This window comes from Rhinoderma darwinii, chromosome 1 (assembly GCF_050947455.1).
Source record: "Rhinoderma darwinii isolate aRhiDar2 chromosome 1, aRhiDar2.hap1, whole genome shotgun sequence".
In the NCBI taxonomy this organism is placed as follows: Eukaryota; Metazoa; Chordata; class Amphibia; order Anura; family Rhinodermatidae; genus Rhinoderma; species Rhinoderma darwinii.
In genome coordinates, this window is record NC_134687.1 from 452,586,829 (window position 1) to 452,610,154 (window position 23,326).

General features: G+C 42.0%; 1 protein-coding gene across 3 annotated transcripts in view; it reads right to left on the bottom strand.

Moving 5' to 3' along the window:
* Positions 1-890: 890 nt before the first annotated feature.
* The window catches only part of SNAP29 (synaptosome associated protein 29), a 32,173-nt gene continuing 9,737 nt past the window's right edge, over positions 891-23,326 (bottom strand). For all 3 annotated transcript variants that reach the window (XM_075832305.1, XM_075832290.1, XM_075832298.1), the window contains exons 3-6: positions 19,202-19,395; positions 15,632-15,717; positions 4,687-4,779; positions 891-2,797 (exon numbers count right to left, since the gene is read on the bottom strand). In XM_075832305.1, coding sequence (XP_075688420.1) covers positions 2,637-2,797; positions 4,687-4,779; positions 15,632-15,717; positions 19,202-19,395 — 534 coding nt within the window. In that variant the 3' untranslated portion in view covers positions 891-2,636. The remainder of the gene's footprint in view (positions 2,798-4,686; positions 4,780-15,631; positions 15,718-19,201; positions 19,396-23,326) is intronic.

Here is a 23,326-nt window from a genome sequence, read left to right on the forward strand (position 1 = left end):
AAAAGTCTGAAAATACGGAGCGGTTTTCAGAGAAAATAGCCTCTGATTTTCAGGCGTTTTTGAAGCGGAAAATGAAGCTTCTTTTGGCTATGTTCACTCGGAGTTTGACACGGAAACCGCGCCGCAAAACTAGTCAAAAACGGCCCTAAAATGCCTCTCATTGATTTCAATGGGAGGCGGTTTTCTCCCGTGAGCGGTAACACCACCCTCGCGGGAGAAAGAAGGGACATGCCCTATCTTCCGCCGTTTACTCCTCTGACTTCAATGGGAGGCAGAGCAAGAGTATTTCGCGGGTCGTTTTATGCCCACGGCGCTCAATGGCCGCGGGCGAAAAACACTGCGAGTATCGGCGTGCAGGGAGAGGAAAATCTGCCTCAAACTTCCAAACGGAGTTTTGAGGCAGAAATTCCGCCTGCAAAAAACTCTGTGTGAACATAGCCTTTAATTTGGAGCATCTTTTCAGGTGTTTTTTTTAGGCATTTTTCATAGTGTTCAATGGAAAATCAGCTCAAAAAACGCCTCAAGAAATGACATGCTACTTCTTTTTACGGAGCATCTTTCTACACTCAGTTTTTGATGAATATACATTACCTCCAACCAGGACGTGATGTGTAATCAGAATCCTGACACTTCTGAAAATTGTGTGTGTGTGTGTGTGTGTGTGTGTGTACACATAGCAAAAGTAAAAACACGCCAAGCTAGAAATCACTCATAAAGTGGTAAATCTTCTTATATAGGAGATAGGGCACTTATAATGTGGTGACAGAGCCTCTTTAGAATAAAACCGTTAGGTCACAGCGGAGTTAGGACAGACAGCAGATGGTTTTTGAAACACAGACTATTGAAATGGTGTATATATTTATACAGTGAAATAACAAAAAAAAAAAAAGTGTTGTTGAAAACGAATTATGCTTTAATGGCGTCACGATAATGAAGGATATAATCTCCACAATCTAAGATTCTGTTTACATTTGCATCAGCAGCTCCATCCAGATAGATACCACAGTGGAAGCCATTGTAAAGCCTCGTTTACGTCTGCGTTGGAGGCCTCGGCCGCAGGTCCTTCCAAAATAGCGCAGCATGCTGTGCTATTCCTCCCGTTAAAACCAGACACCCCGACGGAAACCCAATGAGTTCTGTCGGCCTCTGGTGGTGTCCGAGGTGCAACAGAAACTGTGTGTCCTGTATTTTTGTCGCGCTGCTTCTATGACAGAGACGTACAATGGAAATACCAAACACAGATGTGAACATAGCCGAAGTCAATGTGGGTCTGTCGGGCGCTGGTGGCCTCCTTGGTCAGGACCCTTGAGCCACCTTAGGGGTTTAGGCACTTACTGCATTACTTAATGACTTATGGAATTGGTTTACTAAAGAGTCACCTTTGTGTTTATCTTGATTTGTAAAATCCTCACAAGGTAAGTAAAGAATGAAATTTCCACCGTCTAATAAAACAAGCAATCGATGACATACTGTTCACAATAATAACACTACACAGGATCACTAAACATGGTTGGTAACCAGCAACTATGAATAGTTTTAACAGCTGAAATAAACTTCACAACGGCGAGTGCATTTTAGGCTTGCTATGTATTATTTAGAATACAAAGGAAAAGTATAATTAAAATAACAAAACACTACTTTAAATGAAGGCTAGGGCATAGTTAAGGAATATATAGTGCATGTAAAATATTCACAGTTTAAAGTTTCAGCACAGTTTGTTATAATTTAAAAAAACAAAAAAAAACAAAACACAATGATCGTGAAAATTACATGTCATGCAAAGGTATGTTAATTTCCAAAAATTTTAATATTGTGCGTCAGTTGTTAAGATAGCCACAAGCTTTACTTTTCAACCCAATTCATAGAAGAAGCTGGGCCATAGAAGAATCTATTAACTGAAGCGCTTATTATTGCGCAAAATCAATTTAAAGATCCATAGGCATTGGAAATGGAAGAATTATACCCCCGTAGCTTAGGATTCAAAGGTTGGAAAATCATGCCGTCGATGGCAAGTAGAACAAGAACACAAAAGGCCAAGTTCAGATGTAGCGCTATTGCTACGAAGATTTGGCAATCCACAGCAAAGTACAGAATAATACATGTGGATAGAGTTCTGAAAAGCCTATCCACGTGTAGTGGAAAAATAAATAAATAAATCAGAGCTGAATTAAGGGTATACTGAGATTTTCAAATCCACAGCATGTCAATTGTGTTGGATTTCACCCCTTCAATGTATGGGGGGGGGGATATCCTTAGCACAATCTGCATGGAACATATGGATTTTGCTGCAAATTTCCTGTGGTGTATATATATATATATATACACACACACACACATACATACCGTAAAATTATGTTCAAATGTGGACATGCCATTGAAAGCAAATCTCAGCTGAATTAAGTCATAAATCTTATTAATCCTTCCTAATATTACTCCATATATAGGAAATCTTGATCCTACATTTACATGAATTGCATGTAGTTCAAAGTACAATTATTCCTGGAACACAGACAAATATAAACGGCCTAATAGGAGCAATAGAAAAACTTGTGGAGCTCGTGATGGTTTGTTCTATAAAATGTTGGAAGCATTTAAAATAGGAGAGGACAGTTGTAGCCGGTAACAGATGGAGCGTTTTACAGCTCTTCCCGAATCTTTTTGTCCGTAGTCTTGATATTCAAGTCTAGGTTATCCACCTTTCCTGTCAAGCGCCCAATAATGTCATCCTGGTCATCAATCTCAGACTGCAATCCGAGCGCTAGTCCTTTAAGCCGACCCAGGCCTAGAGACATATCATCTATAAAAGAAGAATTGAAACTCACTTAGTGTAAAGAACGTGCAAGTAGTTGGTTTTATTCTCCTAGTTACAAAAAAAACTACTAATGAAACGCTAAAACTTTATTGTACTGGTTTCAACTTCTAATCTGGATAATATATGTACTGACTGTCAACCCTGTTTAGTTTAACATAGCTTTATGAAAATACAAAGAAGGATAATAACTATTGTAACATCACCAGTGCTGCACAAAAGTTACACATACTGAAAGATTTCTTGGAAAAGTTCGGGAAGGGCTACACAGTGACAAAATTACCGTCATAAACAAGTTACAAAGTGGCGTTAGCCTTATAAGCAAGCATTCCCTAGATACAATACCCCTGCAATGGTATGAAAAACCTCAAAATACAGTTGATGGCATTCTTACAGCTATACAGAAACACTAAACATAGAAATACAAAAAAATAAATATATATATATTTATATTTATTTTGCTCAAAAATAAATTCTTAGCAATTCCTCCCTTAAATCGCCTCCTTTCCATTGATATTTTTTTTTTCACTCATATTGCAATAAATACAGAGAAATACATATAAAGAAATCTTCTGTATGTGTCCCTGGAGATCAGCCATTTCTCCCCTCCTCCTAACAATTCTGTGTCTGGCTGTAGACAATTGGCTGCAGTAGGAGCTACACCTCTGCCCTGTCTGCAGTAGAACTGAAAGATGATTAAGCCCCACCCTTTCCTAAACCCCACCACTCAGCAGTTCACAAGTTGAAAATGGATCAGTAGGATATTAACCACAGGATTTTTACAACACTAGAGTGACCACTTTTCTAATGCTGTGTAGGGATGTCATCTAAAAACAAAAAGTGCCTAATGCTCTGATGAAATTAGCATCTTGGCTTCTTTTTAGAACAGAGCCAGGGCAGCTATGCTAGATGAGATTACAAACAGATCCTAACAAATCCAGACAACCCTCAAGGATTTATAAATGGGTCTATCAGGTTTTTTTTGTCTGGGTACAGGTAGTTTTGATGGAAAGCATAGCACTAGACACTTAACTATTCTTTCTGGTCAAAAATACCAGAACCCTCAAACCCATAATGAAGTTGTGAACAAAGCCTAACTCATGTGTATAGTTTGGCCATCATGCCTTATCTAGGCCTCCAGAAGTGCAGTAGAACGAACATTAAATCCCCTCACCTCGGATAATTGTGCTGCCCCAATAACCAATCTATGCAAAGAACTAACCAGATAGATTTGCTTGCAAGAGCTGGATTTTTCCATTGAGATTATTCATTAGCAAGTCAGCCCCCTTGAGTTTTCCTGCTACTTTAAGTGGCAGTGAATTCATAATGGAATAGAATAGAAGTGTACTTAAAGAGGCTCTGTCACCAGATTTTCAAACCCCTATCTCCTATTGCATGTGATCGGCGCTGCAATGTAGATAACAGTAACGTTGTTTTTTTTTCAAAAACGAGCATTTTTGGCCAAGTTATGACCATTTTTTATATTTATGCAAATGAGCCTTTCTTAAGTACAACTGGGCGTATTTAAAGTTATGTCAAACTGGGCGTGTATTATGTGCGTACATCTGGGCGTTTTTACTTGTTTTACTAGCTGGGCGTTGTGAATGGGAGTGTATGATGCTGACGAATCAGCATCATCCACTTCTCTTCGTTACCACCCAGCTTCTGGCAGTGCACAGAGACACAGCGTGTAATCTACATTGCAGCGCCGATCTGCTCCAATAGGAGATAGGGGTTTGAAAATCTGGTGACAGAGCCTCTTTAATATCATTGAATACAATCAAATTTGTTCTCTAGAATATTTACAGGATGAGGGACACAGGAATTTATGTATGCATAAAACTTATGAACCGAAAAATGAGAAAAAACAGAATTACCCAGATTATTGTCGACTTTCCTGTGGTAGTCTCTGAGAGCGGAGTTTTTGTGTTCATAGTCAGAACTTGTTGCACCCAAACCTCTGCTGGTATCTAAGGGGGGAAAAAAAAAAGGGAACATGTTTATATGAGCCAACTGTGGAAACAAAACAATAAGGCCTTATTCACACGAGAGTGTGCATATTGCGCGCACAAAAAAACGCTGCATTTTGCGCGCGTAGCAATTCTGTGTGGCATCAGCATATGGTGCGTGCCTGCATGATTTCCGCGCATATGGCATCGTTATGACACTCTGTTTTTAGGTTTACAAACATAAAAGCAGGAGGTGCTTTTATGTTTTCATTCATTTTAAAACTATAGCACGAATCACGTGCGGCACTCGTAAGTGCTTCCGTGTGCCGTGAGCGATTTTCACGCACCCATTGACTTCAATGGGAGCGTGATGCGCGAAAAACGGCCAAGTATAGGACATGTCGTGAGTTTTACGCAGCAGACACACGCTGCATGAAAATCACGGACAGTCTGAACGGCCCCATTCACTAACATAGGTCCGTGCGACGCGCGTGATTTTCAAATAATACGTTCGTGTGAATAAGGCCTAACAATAACATCTATATGTCATTTCATAGTACACACTATTTTCACAATGCAAGCGCAGTGTTAGCATTGCTTCCTTGCAGCGCTTCGGTCATTACGGTTTCAAGGAAACTGTTAGAAAAATAGCAATTAGACCTACCGGTAATTGTATTTCCAGGAATCCATCAGGACAGCACCACAGGAGGTTGCCATATTGACCTCTGTAGGGACAGGAAGACAGAGAGGTTAAAAGGCCCCTCCCTCCACCCACTTGCCAGTGTTTTTCAATTACTACACCAGGATGGATGCAACCCTATTTTATTTCTAGGGACAATAACTGACATGTTAAATGCACAAATCAGAATTCAATAAGGGAGGGAATGTAAGGGTGCTGTCATGATGGATTCCTGGAAATACAATTACCGGTAGGTCTAATTGCTATTTTCCAGTACATCCCTCATGACAGCACTACAGGAGCAATACCAAATTATAATGCTCAGGGCGGGACTACGGATTGAAGGACTTTCCGTCCAAAACTTAAATCCGTATCGGACAGAACATAGAGCCTATAATGTTTGTAAAACGTATGATGGCTTGACCAAGTGGCAGCTCTGCAGATTTGGTCCATAGAGGCTTCTCTTCTTTCTGCCCAGGATGCCGAGACTGCCCTTGTTGAATGGGCTCTGATGCCTTGTGGGGCACATAGTCCTTGGGACTTGTAGGCTTCTTGTATGGTGGTTTTTACCCATCTCGCTAGAGAGCCTTTCTTTCCTCTATTCTTTCCCCCGAATAGGACAAATAGATTTTTATCTCGTCTCCAGGAGGAGGTTCTATCCAGATACTGAAGAATTGTTCGCCTGACATCCAGGCAATGGAATTTTTCTTCTTGTTGGTCTTTTGGATCTGGATAAAAGGAAGGTAGAATTATTTCTTGTTCTCTTTGGAAAGCGGTAGATACCTTTGGAATAAAGGAAGGATCCAGCTTTAGGATGATCTTATCCTCTTGTACTTTTAGGTACGGTTCTATGATTGACAGAGATTGGATTTCTCCAATCCTTCTTGCTGAAGTAATAGCGACTAAGAATGCAGCTTTTAGAGTTAAAAAATGCATACTAATTTCGTCGAGCAGTTCAAAGGGGGGCTCACAGAGTCGTTAACACCACATTCAAATCCCAGGTAGGAACTGATTTCTTTAGGGAAGGTTTCAGTTTAGAGACCGCTTGGGTGAATCTTCTGATCCACCGATGTTCAGCCAGGGGAGTGTTAAAAAAATTACCTAAGGCTGAAATCTGTACTTTTAAGGTACTAGGGCTAAGTCCTTTTTTGAATCCCGATTGTAAAAAATCTAGGATTTTTGCAATGTTGGGAGAAAAGGGATCTGGTCCTGGGATTCCATGCCAGGAACAGAATTTCTTCCAAATCTTTTGATAGATTTTTGAGGTAACTTCTTTATGACTTGATAAGATAGTTGAAATTACCTCGTCTGACAGACCGTGGTTCCTCAAGATCTGCCTTTCAGGATCCAGGCTGACAATTTCAGAGTCTCTATTCCCTGGAAGAATAAGGGACCCTGGGAGAGAAGATTCTCCTTGACTGGGAGCATGATAGGATCTTCCAACGCTAGGTAATGTACGATTGGAAACCAACTTCTTTTCGGCCAATAGGGAAGAATAATAATGAGCTTTGTCAAATCTTCCTGGATTTTTCTTAACACCATTGGTATTAGAGGAAACGGAGGAAAGGCATAGGCCAGATCCATGTCCCAGTGTTGGGACAATGCATCTACTCCCAATGGGTTGTCTCTGAGATTTAGGGAGAAGAATGTCTCTACTTGAGTGTTTTTCCTCGTGGCAAACAGGTCTATTTGTGGATAACCCCAATTTCGGGTTAGGGACCGAAAGACTTCCTTGTTTAGGGACCATTCTCCTGGGTCTACTTTTTCCCGACTCAGGAAATCTGCCGATAGGTTCTCTGAGCCTTTTAGGTGGACTGCCGTGACTGATAGGACGTTTTCTTCTGCCCAACTGAAAATTTGTGCAGAGAGGGCCTGAAGAAGAGTGTGTCTTGTTCCCCCTTGATGGCGAAGAAAGGACACTGCTGTCGTGTTGTCCAATAAAATTCTTATATGCTTCCCTTTTATGGTGGGTGAAGCTCTTATAAGTGTCTCCCATACAGCTCTTAGTTCTTTGAAGTTTGAGGACATCATCTTCATTTGACCAGTCCATGTGCCCTGAAAGTGTTGGTCTTGGATTACTGACCCCCAGCCGTGTTTGCTGGCATCTGTGGTAATCACTACATAAGGAGAAGTTCTCCAGGGGACTCCCTTGTCTATGTTGTTTGTGCCGAGCCACCACAGGAGGGATGATTTCACCGTCTCGGAAATTTGAATTTTTAAATTCAGGGAGTTTTGTTTTCGATCCCACCGGGACAAGATCAGATTCTGTAAGGGTCTGGAGTGAAATTGGCTCCATGGAATAGATTGGATGCAAGATGTCATCATTCCCAACATCCGCATACATTCCCTTATGGAACAGGTGTCTTTCCCCCAAAATTTCCTTACTTCTGCCAGTAGGAGTATTTGTTTCTCTCTTGGGAGGAAGGAATGCTGAAGGGAGGAGTCCAGCAGTACTCCTAAGAAGACCTTCTGTTTCTGGGGAGGAAGACTCTACTTCTGAAAGTTGATTATCCATCCCAATTCTTGTAGTAGGGAAAGAACCTGTGACCGATGACTGACTAAGATAGCCGGAGTATCTGCTGTCAACAAGAAGTCGTCTAGATATGGGATAATTACTATACCTTGACTTCTTATGAATGCCATGATCTCTGCCATAATTTTTGTAAAAATTCTGGGGGCGGAGGAAAGGCCGAAGGGGAGGCAGGCAAACTGGAAGTGGAGAATGGAAGGACCGTCCTGGATTGCGAATCTGAGGAATCTCTGGTACGCGGGGTGGATAGGAACGTGATAATACGCATCCTTTAAATCGATCGTACACATTGATGCCTCTTCCCTTATTAGAGGAATAGTCGATCTGATAGACTCCATCTTGAATTTCCGATAATTCACCCATTTGTTTAGGACCTTCAGGTTGATTATTGTCCTGTAGGAACCATTTGGTTTTTTGACCAAGAAGATTTTCGAATAGTGGCCCTTGCATATCTCGTCGTGGGGAACTGGGGAAATGGCTCTCAATCTGAGTAGTTTCTGGACGTCCTGGATAAGTATCTGATGAAGATCTTTCGCTTGGTACTGGGTTATTAGGAATTTCTCTGGAGGAAAGGAGGAAAATTCTATTTTGTATCCTTCTTCTATTATCTTTAGAACCCAGGGGTTCTGGGTTATTCTCGACCATTCGGGATAAAATTGTAGGAGTCTTCCCCCTACGCTCTTGGCGTCATTGCTTTGAGGGCTGGAATGAATTATTTGGGTTAAGGAGATATCCTCGACCCCTTTTTCCTTTGGGGTAACTCCAGCGTCCGGACTTCCCTTTACCGCTGTAGTTCTGTGAAGTAGGATCCCTCTGTTGGCGAAATCTTCCAAATTGAGGGGGTTTTTTTGGTTTCTCTTCAGGAAACCCCTTTTTTCTATCTGTTGCACTCTCCAGTATGTTATCAAGGAGAGGACCGAACATCAGAGACCCTGTAAATGGGATAGAACACAACTTGTTTTTGGACTTAGTATCTCCTGACCACATTTTGAGCCATAATGCTCTTCTAGCAGAATTTGAGAGAGCCCCATTCCTGGCAGCAAATCTAATAGATTCCGCTGAAGCGTCTACTAAGAATCCGGTTGCCATTTTTAGTAAAGGTAGAGATTCTAGTAGCACTTGTCGTGATGTCTTCATCATCAAATGTGTTTCTAGCTGGTTTAGCCATATGAACATTGCTCTTGCTACTGATGTGGCTGCGATATTAGTTGAGATCAAGGCAGAGGAAGATTCCCACGCTCTTTTCAGTAATCCGTCTGCCTTTCGGTCCATGGCGTCCCTCAACTGAGAGGAATCTTCAAATGGGATTGCGGTTTTTTTTAGCAACCCTGGCGACTGAGACATCTACTTTTGGGATTTCATCCCAAGGCTTAGTGTCCTCTAGATCAAAGAGAAGTCTGTTCTTAAAATCTCTTGAAATGAAGAGCCTTTTTTCTGAATCTTCCCATTCAGTTGTCACCATTCTTTTAAGATTTTCGTTTACCGGAAAAACCCTTGTTTTCTTTTCCGTTAGACCTCCAAACATCTCATCCTGGATGGTATGTGGTTGGTCTTCTTCGGGAATATCCATAGTTTCCCGTATTGCTTGAATTAAGGTATCCGACATCTCGGAAGAAAAATTTTTTCTTTTGAGTGGAAGAAGTTGAAGGTGAGTTCGTCTCTTTCTTCTAACTCATCTTCCGATAGGTAATAGCATTCCTGTTCAGAGTCCGACCCCTGAGAAGGAGGCCAATATTTTTGATCCACTTCAATCCGTGGTCTTTTCGCCCGGGAGTGTGAGGGAGTTTCTTGCGGAGGGGCGAGGGAGGCTACTGACTGACCCACTTCCTCACGAATCATAGTCCTAAGTTCGGACATGAACGTTGGTTGTTCCTCCTTTAGTATTTTGGCAATACAATCCTGACACAATTGTTTTTTATGGGACTCTGGCAGTTTTTTTGCACAAGTCGCACATTTTTTAACCTTCTTTTTATCAGTTTGTCTCTGAGAGAAATCTTTTTCCTAGAGAAAACAGAAGGTAGGTAAAGTATGGCATACATACATAAGGGGTCATACCCTTCCCCCAAGGGTGAGACTCACGTGACCCTGGGACATATCTGGAGTTCCATCAGGACGAGGAAGTTCCATATCGCGACAGGTAACAGGCAATGCAATATGCAATCCACAAAAAATAAATCCAAGTTAGAGTTATCAGCTCTAACTACATACCTGTGCGTGTCCCTTTAAATGCGAGCGTTTTGAATTTCCCGCCTTCCAAGATGGCCGCGGACCGGAAGTAGCCCGACGTCATTTCCGGTCGGCTATTCGTCCAGCGTGTACCTGGAGTGCAGCCGCCATAGCCGGCGCTAAGGCTTGCTATGCGGTGCAGCGAGGATCCCTGCCGGTGCGTCCATGCCTATGGAGCTGCCGGTCCCCGCCTGGTCCGCGGTCCGGCCGAAGCCTGCTTGGGAAACCCAGCCCCCACACACTACCAGAACCCTGCCTAGGATTCCTCCGGTAGGTGTCTTAAGGAGGGAGCTAAGGGACCCGTCGTATGAGGGGTGTTAGCCTGGGCTTTAGGGGGAAGAGAAGGGGGAGTGCACGGACCCCCCGATCTTGCCCCCTGCCCGAGTTTCTTTCCTATTACAGGAGCGACGCTCTCTGCTCCTGACCCTTGTGGGGACAGGAAGAACACTGGCAAGTGGGTGGTGGGAGGGGCCTTTTAACCTCTCTGTCTTCCTGTCCCTACAGAGGTCAAGAGGGCAACCTCCTGTAGTGCTGTCATGAGGGATGTACTGGAAAATTGCAATAATCTAAATCCTTCCAAGAATAGGATCAGACTCCTGCAGTGACACATCAAGTATCATGAATCCTTGTTAACATACAACTTCTAATTCAAATACATTAGGGCCGGTTCACATCAGTGTTGGCTTTCCGTTGAGGGGGTTCCATCAGAGGTTTCCGTTGTGGAACCCCGCAACGGAAAGTCAAACGGAAACCACAGCTTCCGTTTGCATCACCATTGATCTCAATGGTGACGGAAACATTGCTAATGGTTTCCGTTCGTCACCATTCCGGCAGGTTTCCGTTTTAACGACGGAATCAATAACGCAGTCGACTGCGTTATTTTCCCTTAAGAAATGTTTCATTTTTTTACAAGTTAACATAAGTGGAATAGCCGCATCCATAAAAGACACAGATTGCTGTTTTTTGGTCACATTAGCTCACCAAAAAAACAGAATAAAAAGTGATCAAAAAGTCGCATATACCCCAAAATGGTATCGGTGAAAACTACAGTTCACCCTGCAAGTTTTAAGCCCTTATATCACTAAAATGATGGAAAAATAAAAAAAAAAAGTTGACAGAATATGGCGCCACAATTATTTTCTATTTTAGCAAATAGTCTTATTTCTTAAAAGCGGCAAAACATAAAACAAAACATATAAATTTAGTATCGCCGCAATCTTATCAACCTGTGGAATAAGGTGAATATGTAGTTTTTACCACCTGATTGACGCTGTAAAAACAAACCCCCCCCCCAAATGGCGTCTTTTTTGCCCATTTCACCCCATTAATGTTTTTTTTTCAGCTTTCCAGTACATTATGCTGTAAAACGTCAACATGTCCTGCTAAAAACAAGCCGCCATACGGCTATGTCGACAAACAAGTAAAGAAGTTATGGCTTTTGGAAGACTGGGAGGAAAAAGCGAAAATGACAACTCACACATCCCTCAAGGAATTTATCCAGGTGTATAGTTAGCATTTTGACCACACAGGTTTTTCGCTAAATTTATTAGAATTAGTCTGTAAAAATGAAAATCTACTTTTTTTCTGAAAAAACATAGAAATTTTTAATATTTACAAGAAATAAAGAAAATGCACCCCAACATTTGTAAAGCAATGTTTCCCGATTACGGCAATATCCCATATGTGGTAATAAACTGCTGATTGGACCCACAGCAGGGCTCAGAAGGGAAGGAGCGCCATTTGGATTTTGGAGCACGGATTTTGTTGGATTGGTTTTCGGTGCCATGCCGCCTTTGCAACGCCCTGGAGGGACCAAAACAGTGGAAACCCCCCCCCCCCCAAGTTACCCCAATTTGGAAACTACACCTATCAAGGAATTTATCTAGGGGTATAGTTAGCATTTTGACCACACAGGTTTTTTGCAGAATTAGGCAGTGAAAATGAAAAATCTACTTTTTTTTCTGAAAAAGCATAGAAATTTTACATTTTTACAAGGAATAAAAGGAAAAAAAGAACCACAACATTTGTAAAGCATTTTCTCCCGATTACGGCAATACCCCATATGTGGAAATAAGCTGCTGATTGGACCCATGGCAGCGCTCAGAAGGGAAGTAGCGCCATTTGGATTTTGGAGCACGGAGTTTGCTGGATTGTTTTTCTATGCCGCCTTTGCAACGCCCTGGAGGGACCAAAACAGTGGAAACCCCCCAAGTTAGCCATTTTGGAAACACCCCTCAAGGAATTTTTCTAGGGGTATAGAGAGAATTTAGACTCCACGGGTCTTTTGCAGAATTTATTAGAATTAGGCGGAGAAAATTAATATCACAATTTTTTTCCACTAAAGTGTTGCATTTTCTCAAGGGATAAAGGAGAAAAAAAACAAACAATTTTTGTAAAGCAATTTCTCCCGAGTACGGAAATACCCCACATGGGGTCATATATTTTTTTCATTAGAAATGAATTAACCCTTTCAGGACTGATCCATTTTTTGCTTTTTTATTTTCGTTCTTCACTCCCCGCCTTCCAAGAGCCATAACTTTTTTCTTTTTTCGTCAGTAGAGTGATGTGAGGGCTTATTTCTTGCGGAAGGAATTGTAGTTTCTATTGACACCATTTAAAGTGCCATAAAAAGTACTGGGAAACTGAAAAAAAATAGGAAAATATAGGAATATAGCAAAAATATCTGGATTCCATATTTTGGAGTTTTCGTTTTTACAGCTTTCGCCGTGCGGTAAAAATGAAAACGACAGCGATTTTGGCGGTTTAAATTATTTAAGTTTTTTACGGTGTTCACCGTGCGAGTTAAATAATGATATATTGTAATAATTCGGCCTTTTACGGACATAGCGATATCAATTTTGTTTCTTTTTTTTACATTACTTTAGAAGAAAAATGGGAAAAGGTTTTTTTTTTTTTTAACTTTAAACTTTTTTCTTTCTCACTACTAATAACTTTAATTCTTCTACACATTTTATTAGTCCCCTTAGGGGACTTGTACCAGCGAACATTGGATCGCGGGTACAATATGCTGCAATACTAATGTATTGCAGTATATTGTTATTTTTACAGACTCCTGTAACAGCGCGATCGCTGTTCCTGTCCGTTAGTCCCGGGTGTCAGCTGTAATACACAGCAGACACCCGCAGCGTATGGAGCGGGTTCAGCACGTGAGCCCGCTCCATACATGAACCCCCGCACCATGACGTGCTATTTAGTCATAGTGCGCAAAGGGGTTAATGCCCAGCGGATGGTGTGAATATTACAATTTTCCACGGATATGCCATTTTAGTGAATAATATGTTATGCCCAGTTTGTGCCACTGAAGACAAATACCTCATAAAACGTTAAACGGGTTCTCCTGGGTATGGCGATGCCATATATGTGGACGCAAACTGCTGTTTGGGCACGCTGCAGGGCTCAGAAGGGAGGGAGCGCCATTATGCTTTTGGAGCGCAGATATTGCTTGGTAGTTTTTCTGTTTTGGGTTTCGCTGGTATTTCAGTTTATAATGTGGGGGCATATGTAATCTGTGCGGAGAACATCAGGGCATACTAAGAGGGTATAATAATGCGGTAAATAAATAATAATTCATAGATGTTTGGCCGGTGTCGCACTGATAAATGGTGTCGGATCTTACCCGCTTTTAGAAAACACTGCACATTTTACATCGCCATATTCTGAGAGCCAAAACTTTTTTATTTTTTCACCACCGGAGCTGTGTGAGGGCTTATTTGTTGCGGAACAATCTGTACTTTTCATTGGTACTATTTTGGGGTACATGCGATTTTTTTGATCACTTTATCAAATTTTTTTGCAAGCCGGGTGACCAAAAAACAGCAATTCTGACAATGTTTTTTAGTTTATTTTTTGCGGCGTTCACCGTGCACTATAAATGACAATTTTACTTTATTCTGCGAGTCGGTACGATTACGGCGATACCATATGTATATAGTTTTTTTATGTTTTGCCGGGTTTGCGCAATAAAATCACTTTTTTTATAAAATAATTTATTTTCTGTGTCACCATATTCTGAGAGCCGTAACTTTTTTATTTTTCAGTTAAAATAGCTGTGTAAGAGCTTGTTTTTTGCGGGACGGGTTGTAGTTTTTATCGGTACTATTTTTGATCACTTTTTATTCTCTATTTTGGGAGGGGTGGTGACCAAAAAAATAGCGATTCTGGTGTAGTTTTTTTATTGATTTTTTTTGGGGTGTTCGTCGTGCGGGAAAAAATAACAGTTTTATAGTTGGGGTCGTTACGAACGCGGTGATACCAGATGTGTGTACTTTTTTTTTTTTAACGTGTTCATTTTTTTTCCTATAATGAAAGTCTTATTATAGGAAAAAAAAGCAGTGTTTGTTTATATAACTTATAAACTTTTATTTTTACACTTTTTTAAAATATTTTTATTACTTTTTTCACTTGTCCCACTAGGGGACACGTAGACTTGCAGCTCTGATCGCTGCTGGAATACATTACACTACACATGTAGTGTAATGTACTCTGTCACTCTGACAGGAAGCCTCGGGGGACCGGCCGGAGGCTGCTCCTCCGAGTCTTCCGTACATGGCAACCCGGAGGTCATTGTCTGACCTCCGATTGCCACGACAAACATCGGCAGCCCCCACAATCACTTCGCGGGGGCTGCTGATGTGCTTCAAACCCCTTAAATGTGGCGAAAGCAATCGTCGCCGCATTTATGGGGTTAATTGCCAAAATCAGCGGCGATGGTCCTCTGACCGGAAAGGCTTGAGTGTCAGCTGTCGGGGACAGCTGACCTTCCGGACACTGTCGGTCTGTTAGGACAGTGTGCGCCGCGAACTACTTCGCAACTGTACGTCCTGATGCGGGAAGCAACCCCTCTGCAGGATGTACTATTGCGGCCCAGCGCGGGAAGAGGTTAAGGGGTTAATCATTGAATTCAGGTATTTCATTCACCCCATTGCCACAAGTGTATAAAATCCAGCACCTAGCCATGTAGTTGCCTTTAGAACGACCCATTCTTTCATAATTGTTTATAAAGATCTCACGGAATTCCAGCGTGGTACTGTAATAGGATGCCACCATTGTAATAAGTCAGTTCATGAAATTTCCTTCCAGCTAGATGTTCCACGATCAGCTCTGAGTGGTATTACTACAAAGTGGAAGCGTTTAGGAACCACAGCATCTCAGCCACGAAGTGGCAGACCACGTAAAGTTACAGAGCGAGGTCATGGAGGGCCGAGGCGTATAAAAGTCGCCAGCGCTCTGCTGACTCAAGGACTGCAGCGTTCCAAACCTCTCCTGGCATTAACATCTGCAGCAAAACTGTGCCCGGAAGCTTCATGGCATGGGTTTCCATGGCCGAGCAGCTGCATGCAAGCACAATGCCAAGCAGGCACAGCTGATTCTGAAAGGTTAGGTAGGCTTTAAATCATAGGACAGGATACTTTACTTACCTACAGTATCTCGCTTAAGCAGGTTTGGATGTGTAGCTTCATACTTGTCTTCTTGTTCTTTGCTTTTTGACATGGCATCCTGTAATCTGAAAATACAGCATGATAAGCAATTTATAATAAAAGTACCAAATAGCTGGAATTTTCAATTATTTGCTTAATACATCTATTCCCTTTGAAATAATTCTGGAACATATTTTTCTAGAACTATGCGCTACGCCACTGGTCTGCTTTATTTTGGTCAGCGAAAATATATCCTAAATTAAAAAGATTCTGCAACAAGGACAGAGCACTATAGATTATTCAGTCATTATAGATCCCTTAGTTTTAGAGGGTACAATTTTACCCATTAGCCCCCATGCACACGACTGTAGATTTTATCCGTAATTACGGACTGTAACTACGGACCCATTAATTTCTATGGCTGACTGACACCTTCCCGTATTTACGGAATGATGTCCGGGCCGTAGAAAGTTTTCGTAAAAAAACCAAAACACATGTTTTAGTTTTTTTATTCTATGGACTGCGCTCCCATACTTTATTATGGGAGCACGGCCCGCAAACGCGGGTGACTGTCTGCAGCCGTCCGTGCCCGTAATCATGGACCGTGATTATGGGCACAGTCATGAGCATGGGGCCTTAGGGTGTATTTGCAAATAGTTGATAAAAACTCATGAGGATGTGTTACACGGTTTATAGTAAGGCTCTGTTCACATCTGCGTCGCAGCTTCTGAATAAAACTAATCAAGACATATAGTGCCAGATACATTGTATTACAGATACCACCGGCATGGGGTCCATTGGGTTAGATCAAAGTTTACATCAGTTTGACATAAAAGAATTGTGCTACATGCATTTCTTTTTTTTCTAATCAAATCCGACTAAATCTGTGATGGAGCCTCTAACTCAAATGTGAACATAGCCCAACACTGCTACATTGTTTTTTTTAAAAGTCCCTTTCTCTTCCATGTAGTTCTGCCATCGGCTGGGGAAGTAACTAGCGGCTTCCTCCTTCACTATTAAGCTAAACTTCTGAGCATTACTTCTTAAAAAATATAAAATAATCTAACCTTGTGAAGTGAAATAAACTGGCGGACACATCCTTAGTGGAAAAATAAAGATGTAATCAGGAATACAAAACCATGTCTCTGCACAGTGAGATGGATGAAAAGAGGAGAGTTCCCACTGTAAAACTGCCAGGGAGACCAGAGAGACACAAAGGGGATGGGGGCTGCCATATTTGCTCATCAGTATATTTGGTGAACTTCGATAGGGAGTGGGTCTTTTCAGGTCTTAAATAGCAACCCTTAGAAAAATCGTTGTTAAAGGGGTATTACTATCTTATAAAGTGATGGCATATCACTGGGATATGCCATACCTCTATCTGTGGGTGGGTGGCGGAGTTCTGGGATCCACACCGATCCTGAAGAAAGAAGGGGCAACAGCATGGATTTAGCACTGCATTCCTTTAAACTATTCCTCCCTGCACTGCAGCACCCCTGTTACCTATTGTGCAGGGAACTGCAGCACGACCCCATCAAAGTGAATGCACAGCCGAGTGACAGAGCACCACTGTGCAAGAAAAACTTAGAACTTTTCTACTTTGGTCTCCTATTACTTCATGAGGTTTCCCAAGAAATACTTGGTCCTTTTTAACCTTTTCCCACACCTTGGCGTAAATGCAGACCCAGGTGAGCAGTAGCTTCGAGTACCTGGGCTGCATGGCGTTACACAGCAGCGGCGATTAACTGTACAGGGTGTCTGCCCCGCTCTCCCGGTTGCCGATCGCCACATTTAAGGGGTTTAGAGAAGATTAGCAGCGCCCACATGCAATTGCAGGAGCTGCCAATGGTTATCATCGCAACCGGAGGTCAGACAATGGCCTCCGGGCTGCCATGTACGGAAGACTCCGGCTGGTCCTCAGTCTTCCTGTCAGAGTGACTGTCACGTCACAATGACAGTAAGAATACATTACACTACATAGGTAGTGTAATGTATTCTAGCAGCGATCAAAGCTGCAAGTCTTCAAGTCCCCTAGTGGGACAAAAAAATAAAAAAATAAATAAAAAGTATAAAAAAAAACCATTGGCAGAATTGATGGTTTTTGGTCACCTTGCTTGCCAAAAAAGTGGAATAAAAAAAAGTGATACAAAAAAACAAAAGCATGTACCCCAAAATGGTACCATAAGCCCTCACACAGCTCCGTTGGAGAATAAATAAAAAAGTTCTGGCTCTCAGAATATGGCGACGCAAAATGTGCAGTGTTCCAAAAGCGGATAAGATTGGGCGCCATTCATCAGTGTGACACTGGCCTCACATCTGCGCATTATTATTTACCCATTATACCCTCTTATGCCCTGATATACTCTGCACAGCTTACATACGCCCCCATTTTATAAACTGAAATACCAGTTAAACTCCAAACAAAACTACTACCAAGCAAAATCTGCACTCCAAAAGGCGCTCCCTTTCTTCTCAGCCCTACAGTGTGCCCAGTCAGCAGTTTACATCCACAGATATGGCATCGCCATACCCGGGAGAACACTTTATGAATGCTGTTTTGGATACTTTGAGGGGTGCAGTTTTTAAAGTGGGGTGATTTATGGGGACTTTCAAATATATAGGGCCCTCAAAGCCACTTCACAACTGAACTGGTCCCTGTAAAAATAGCCTTTTGAAAGTGTGAGAAAATTGCTGCAAAAGTTCTAAGCCTTGTAACGTCCTAGAAAAATAAAAGGACGTTCAAAAAACGATGCCAATCTAAAGTAGACATATGGGATATGTGAACTAGTAATACCACACAAAATAGTTACTATCTGTTTTACAAGCAGAAACATTTAAATTTAGAAAAATGCTTTGCAAATTTTCTTTCAAATTTTGGTGTTTTTCCACAAATAAATATTGAATTTATAGGCCAAATTATTTCACTAAGGGCCTGTTCACATCACCATTCACTTTCCGTTCCGGGGTTCCGTCTGAGGTTTCCATCGGGTGGTTCCTGCAACGGAAAGTGAAACCACAGCTTCCATTTCAGTCACCATTGATATCAATGGTGACGGAACCATCGCTAATGGTTTCCGTTTGTCACCATTCCGGCAGGTTTCCGGTTTTCCGACGGAATCAATAGCGGAGTCGACTGCGCTATTGATTCCGTCTGAAAAACGGAAACCTGCCGGAATGGTGACAAACGGAAACCATTAGCGATGTTTCCGTCACCATTGATATCAATAGTGACTGAAACGGAAGCGGTGGTTTCACTATTACTTTCCGTTGCAGGGTTCACCCGACGGAAACCTCAGACGGAACGGAAAGCGAATGGTGATGTGAACAGGCCCTAACATAATGTACAATATGAGAAAACAATCTCAGAATCGCTTGGATAGGTAAAAACATTCCCAAGTTATTACCCCATAAAAAGTGACAAGTCAGATTTGAAAAAAAAAAATAAATAAAAAAAATAAAAAAATCGGCTTCGTCAAGGCTAAAACAGGCCCAGTACTGAAGGGGTTAAGGCAGGACTAGATTTTGGAAATATTATTAAAACAACGCATAATAATGGACATATTCGTTTACTTGTTGCTAGCCGTGTAGTCATAAGCCCCATTCTGAGGTGGTGTCTCTGCAGGTTTGGCTTTAAAGTAACTTGTGAAACCACTGAAAATGCTCTTTATGCTATTGATATGACGTTGACTGGTCTTCATATCTTGTTCCATTTTATCCACCATTCTTTCTGTGCGTTTCATAGCTTCCCCCTGCCGCATTAGTTCCTGTGCAGAAAAAAAAAAATAGATAGAGGGCAAATATGATACATCATGTGATGACAGATAACAAAGAGTACTTGCATTTTAAACTACTGCATACCTATTGAATAGCACAAGATAAAATACCAGAGCCAGCAAAATGTCAAACACTTGACTGCAGGATCAGACTACACAGAGCTTGTTTGTAGTCTGTCGCCATGGAGAATTATAGGTCTGATTAGTAGTAAAAACAAAACTTTCAATAAAAACTATTTTTAACGCTGCATCATTTTGCATACTACTACAACAATTTTTTGTGAAGGTGGACCTAACATTTACGTTCAACATATGGCGAGAAAATACCATATGGCATTTTAAACGCCAGTGTAACAGAATTTTTCAAGGACCCAGTATATGTGTACTGCACTATTAAAAGGTGTTTTCCGGTTTTATGCGAATAGAACTTAAAAGGCTATGGAAACCTTCGGTGACAATTTAAACATTTTTTTTATTGTAATGTATGTATATGTTGATTATAAGCACTTTTTGAATATACAGTTATTTAACATTTTGCTTTGTTTCAGCGCTGCAGCGACTATGTATCCACTTTGTATAGAGGCTGCAGAACGCCGCTGTAAGCTGAATCAGACAGTCAGCTGGACCGACGGCTCGGCTGACAGCGGTTCCTGTGTGCCTCTGACACACAATCTAACCCGGATACCAATCAGATCTAAGTTGTGAGAAGTACTAGGTCTGAAAGTTTTTTGGTTTTTTTTCTTAATTCTCCAAATATAAATTAGAATGATCCTATTTTCTGACAGCAAAGACTTTTCATTAGATAAGTCATTAACAGGTTCCCGACCGCTGGCTGTATTTATACGGCCAGCGGTCAGGGTCTCTGAAGTCCGCCGTATAGACTAATTACGGCGGCACTTCAGAGACTGTGCACGTGCGATCGCGTGCACACAGCTCTATGCCCTGGCTGTTGCTAACAGCCATGGGCACTGGGCAGAATGTCAGGGGCCAATCTTTTGGCCCCTGAACATGTGATCGCTGTGACATCCAATCACAGCGATCACATGCATTTGTACGTATAAAACAGTGTGCACGCGATCGCGTGAACACAGCCCTGTGCCCACGCTGTTCCCAACAGCTCTGGGCACTGGGCAGAGTATCAGGGACCAATCTGATGGTCCCTGAACATGTGGTCGATGTGAAAACCTATCACAGCGACCACATTTGTTTTATTTTGACTTTTCTGGCAGTAAATCTCCTGCCTCTTTTCTTCTCCTCAAACATTGTTTCAGTTTGAGGAGAAGAAGAGACTCGGGAGAATTGCTGCCAGAAGATTACAGTGAAAAAAAATAGTTACACTATAAAACATTCTCTGTATAGATAGATTTCTATCTATCTATACAATCTATCCATCTATCTTTTTTTCTATCTACCCTTCTTTCTTTTATTCTATTAGAATAGGCAGGTAGGGAGTATATAATTATATATATATCCACATATATATATATATAATATATATAGCAATAGCGGTTTATTTTTTTGTTAGCGGTAGTGTAGATATATATACCAGTTAGTTTGTGTGTTTTATAAAAAAAATAAAAAAAAATAATAATAATAATTTGTTTAGTTAGTGACGTTATGGCGAGGAAGTTGTTTAGCGCCGAGGAGGCATACGCCATGCTGTGGTCTGAGTTGGAGACCGCATCAGAGATGGCGTCAGAGATGGAACCTGTTGTAGGCAGCGACGATGATAGCGTCACTTCAGGTTCATCTTCAGGGGACGTTGTCCCTGATGCAGTTGAAACTGCAGAACATGAAAGCGCAGGGCCAAGTAGCGCTGTAGCACGGGACAGCCTAGTCCCTCCAGTCCAGACTCTTGTATGGGCACCTGCCCCATCTTTTGGGCCTAGAATCCACGGATTTACTGCCACTCCTGGCATAACCGTGGACAATGCAAATTTTGTCCAAATGGATTACTTCCATTTATTTATAACGGACGACATCCTAAATCAGATTGTCCACGAAACAAATTTATATGCCACTCAATATATAAGGCAGAAACCTTCATCCACCCATGCCAGAGATTGGACGCCCACCAATTTGCAGGAATTAAAAAAAAAAAATTGGGTCTCACCCTAAATATGGGTATTGTCAAAAAGCCCTCCATTAGGTCTTACTGGTCAACAAGACCCGCCCAAGCCACCCCAGTATATTCTGCAGTAATGCCCAGGTCTCGTTATGAGACAATAATGAGGTTCCTCCACTTCAACGACAACGCACAGGCCCCCCCAAGTACCGATGCAAACCGGGATCGGTTGTTCAAAATTAGACCACTAATAAATTCCCTGAATAATTTATTTCTGCAAATCTACACCCCTGAGCAGAATGTAAGTGTGGACGAATCCCTCCTCAAATTCCATGGCAGACTTAGCTTTCGCCAATATCTACCTTCCAAAAGGGCAAGATATGGCGTTAAGCTCTACAAATTGTGTGAAAGAGGGTCAGGATATACCACCGCCTTCAGGATTTATGAAGGGTGGGACCGCTCAATAAATGTTCCTGGATGCCCCTCTGATCTTTCCACCAGCAGTAAGATCGTGTGGGAGATAATGCAGCCTCTGCTTCACAAGGGGTACCACCTGTACTGCGACAATTTTTATTCTAGTGTGCCCGTTTAGGCATTTGCATGCTGCAAGGACTGGGGCATGTGGTACCATGCGCAAAAATGTAATTGGTTTTCCACAGCAATTAGTGGGGAAGCGCATGGTAAAGGGGGACTCCTGTGCTTATGCATCTGAGGAATTGCTGGCGGTCAAGTTCAGGGATCGCAAAGACGTGTATGTGCTAAGCACGATTCATACCGCAGGAACAGTGGCAGTGAGGGAAAGGGGGGCAACATCGGACAAGCACAAACCAGTGAGCGTGTCCGAATAGAACAAGTACATGGGGGGGGGGGGGGGGGGGTGGATTTAAGCGACCAGGTTTTACAGCCCTATTTAGTGAAGCGAAAAACAAAAACCTGGTAAAAAAAAAGTGGCCATTTATTTGTTACAGGTGGCCATCCACAACTCATTTGTGCTCTACAAAAAAAAACAGAGGCAGAGACACATACCTGGATTTCCAGGAGAAAATTATTGAAGGCCTCATATTTGATGTTCAGGACACCCGAGAATGCCCCCAGTCTGAGGATGTCACGCGACTGACTGAAAGACACTTCATCAGTCGGATTCCCCCAACACCAACCAGAAGCAACCCCCAGAAAAAGTGAAAAAGTGCCGCGTCTGCAGAAAAGACGGGCACCACAAAGATTCCCGATATTTCTGTCCCTCATAACCAGACCTGTGCATTGAGCTATGTTTTAAAAAATACCACACTGTTCTGAATTATTTGATTTTAGTTAATTCGTTGAAAATATATTTGCCCTACATTACTTTTCCCCTTATTTTACTCCAAGGGTGATGGAGGGAATGGGTGGGGGGTGGATGTCATGTTTGCATATTTTCTAAAGTTCATCTGCTGGAGAGCTCCATTTGCATAAACCTGCAATTTCTTATTTTAGAAAACCCCAAAAAATAAATTCCCATTATACCCCTAGATGAATATTTTAGGATCTCTGCTTCAAGAGCAGATATTTTGGAAGTGTTAGGCTGGGTTCACACGTGGCGGAATTTCACTTGCGTTAATCCGCAGCGGAGCCGTTTCTCCATTGACTTCCACTTCTATTTAGAAGTGTTCGTTTAGACTATGCGTAAAATTCCGCTGCGGAGCATAGGCTGCGGTGCGGAATTTGGTGTCCGCGGCATGCAAGGGATGTTGCGGAGTTGTGGCGGACTGGTTGCGGACTCATGGCGGAATTTCTCCATTGACTTCAATGGAGATTCTAAATTCCGCAATGAAGTCCGCAGCTGTCATGCACATGTTATGTGTGCTGCGGATGCGTCTT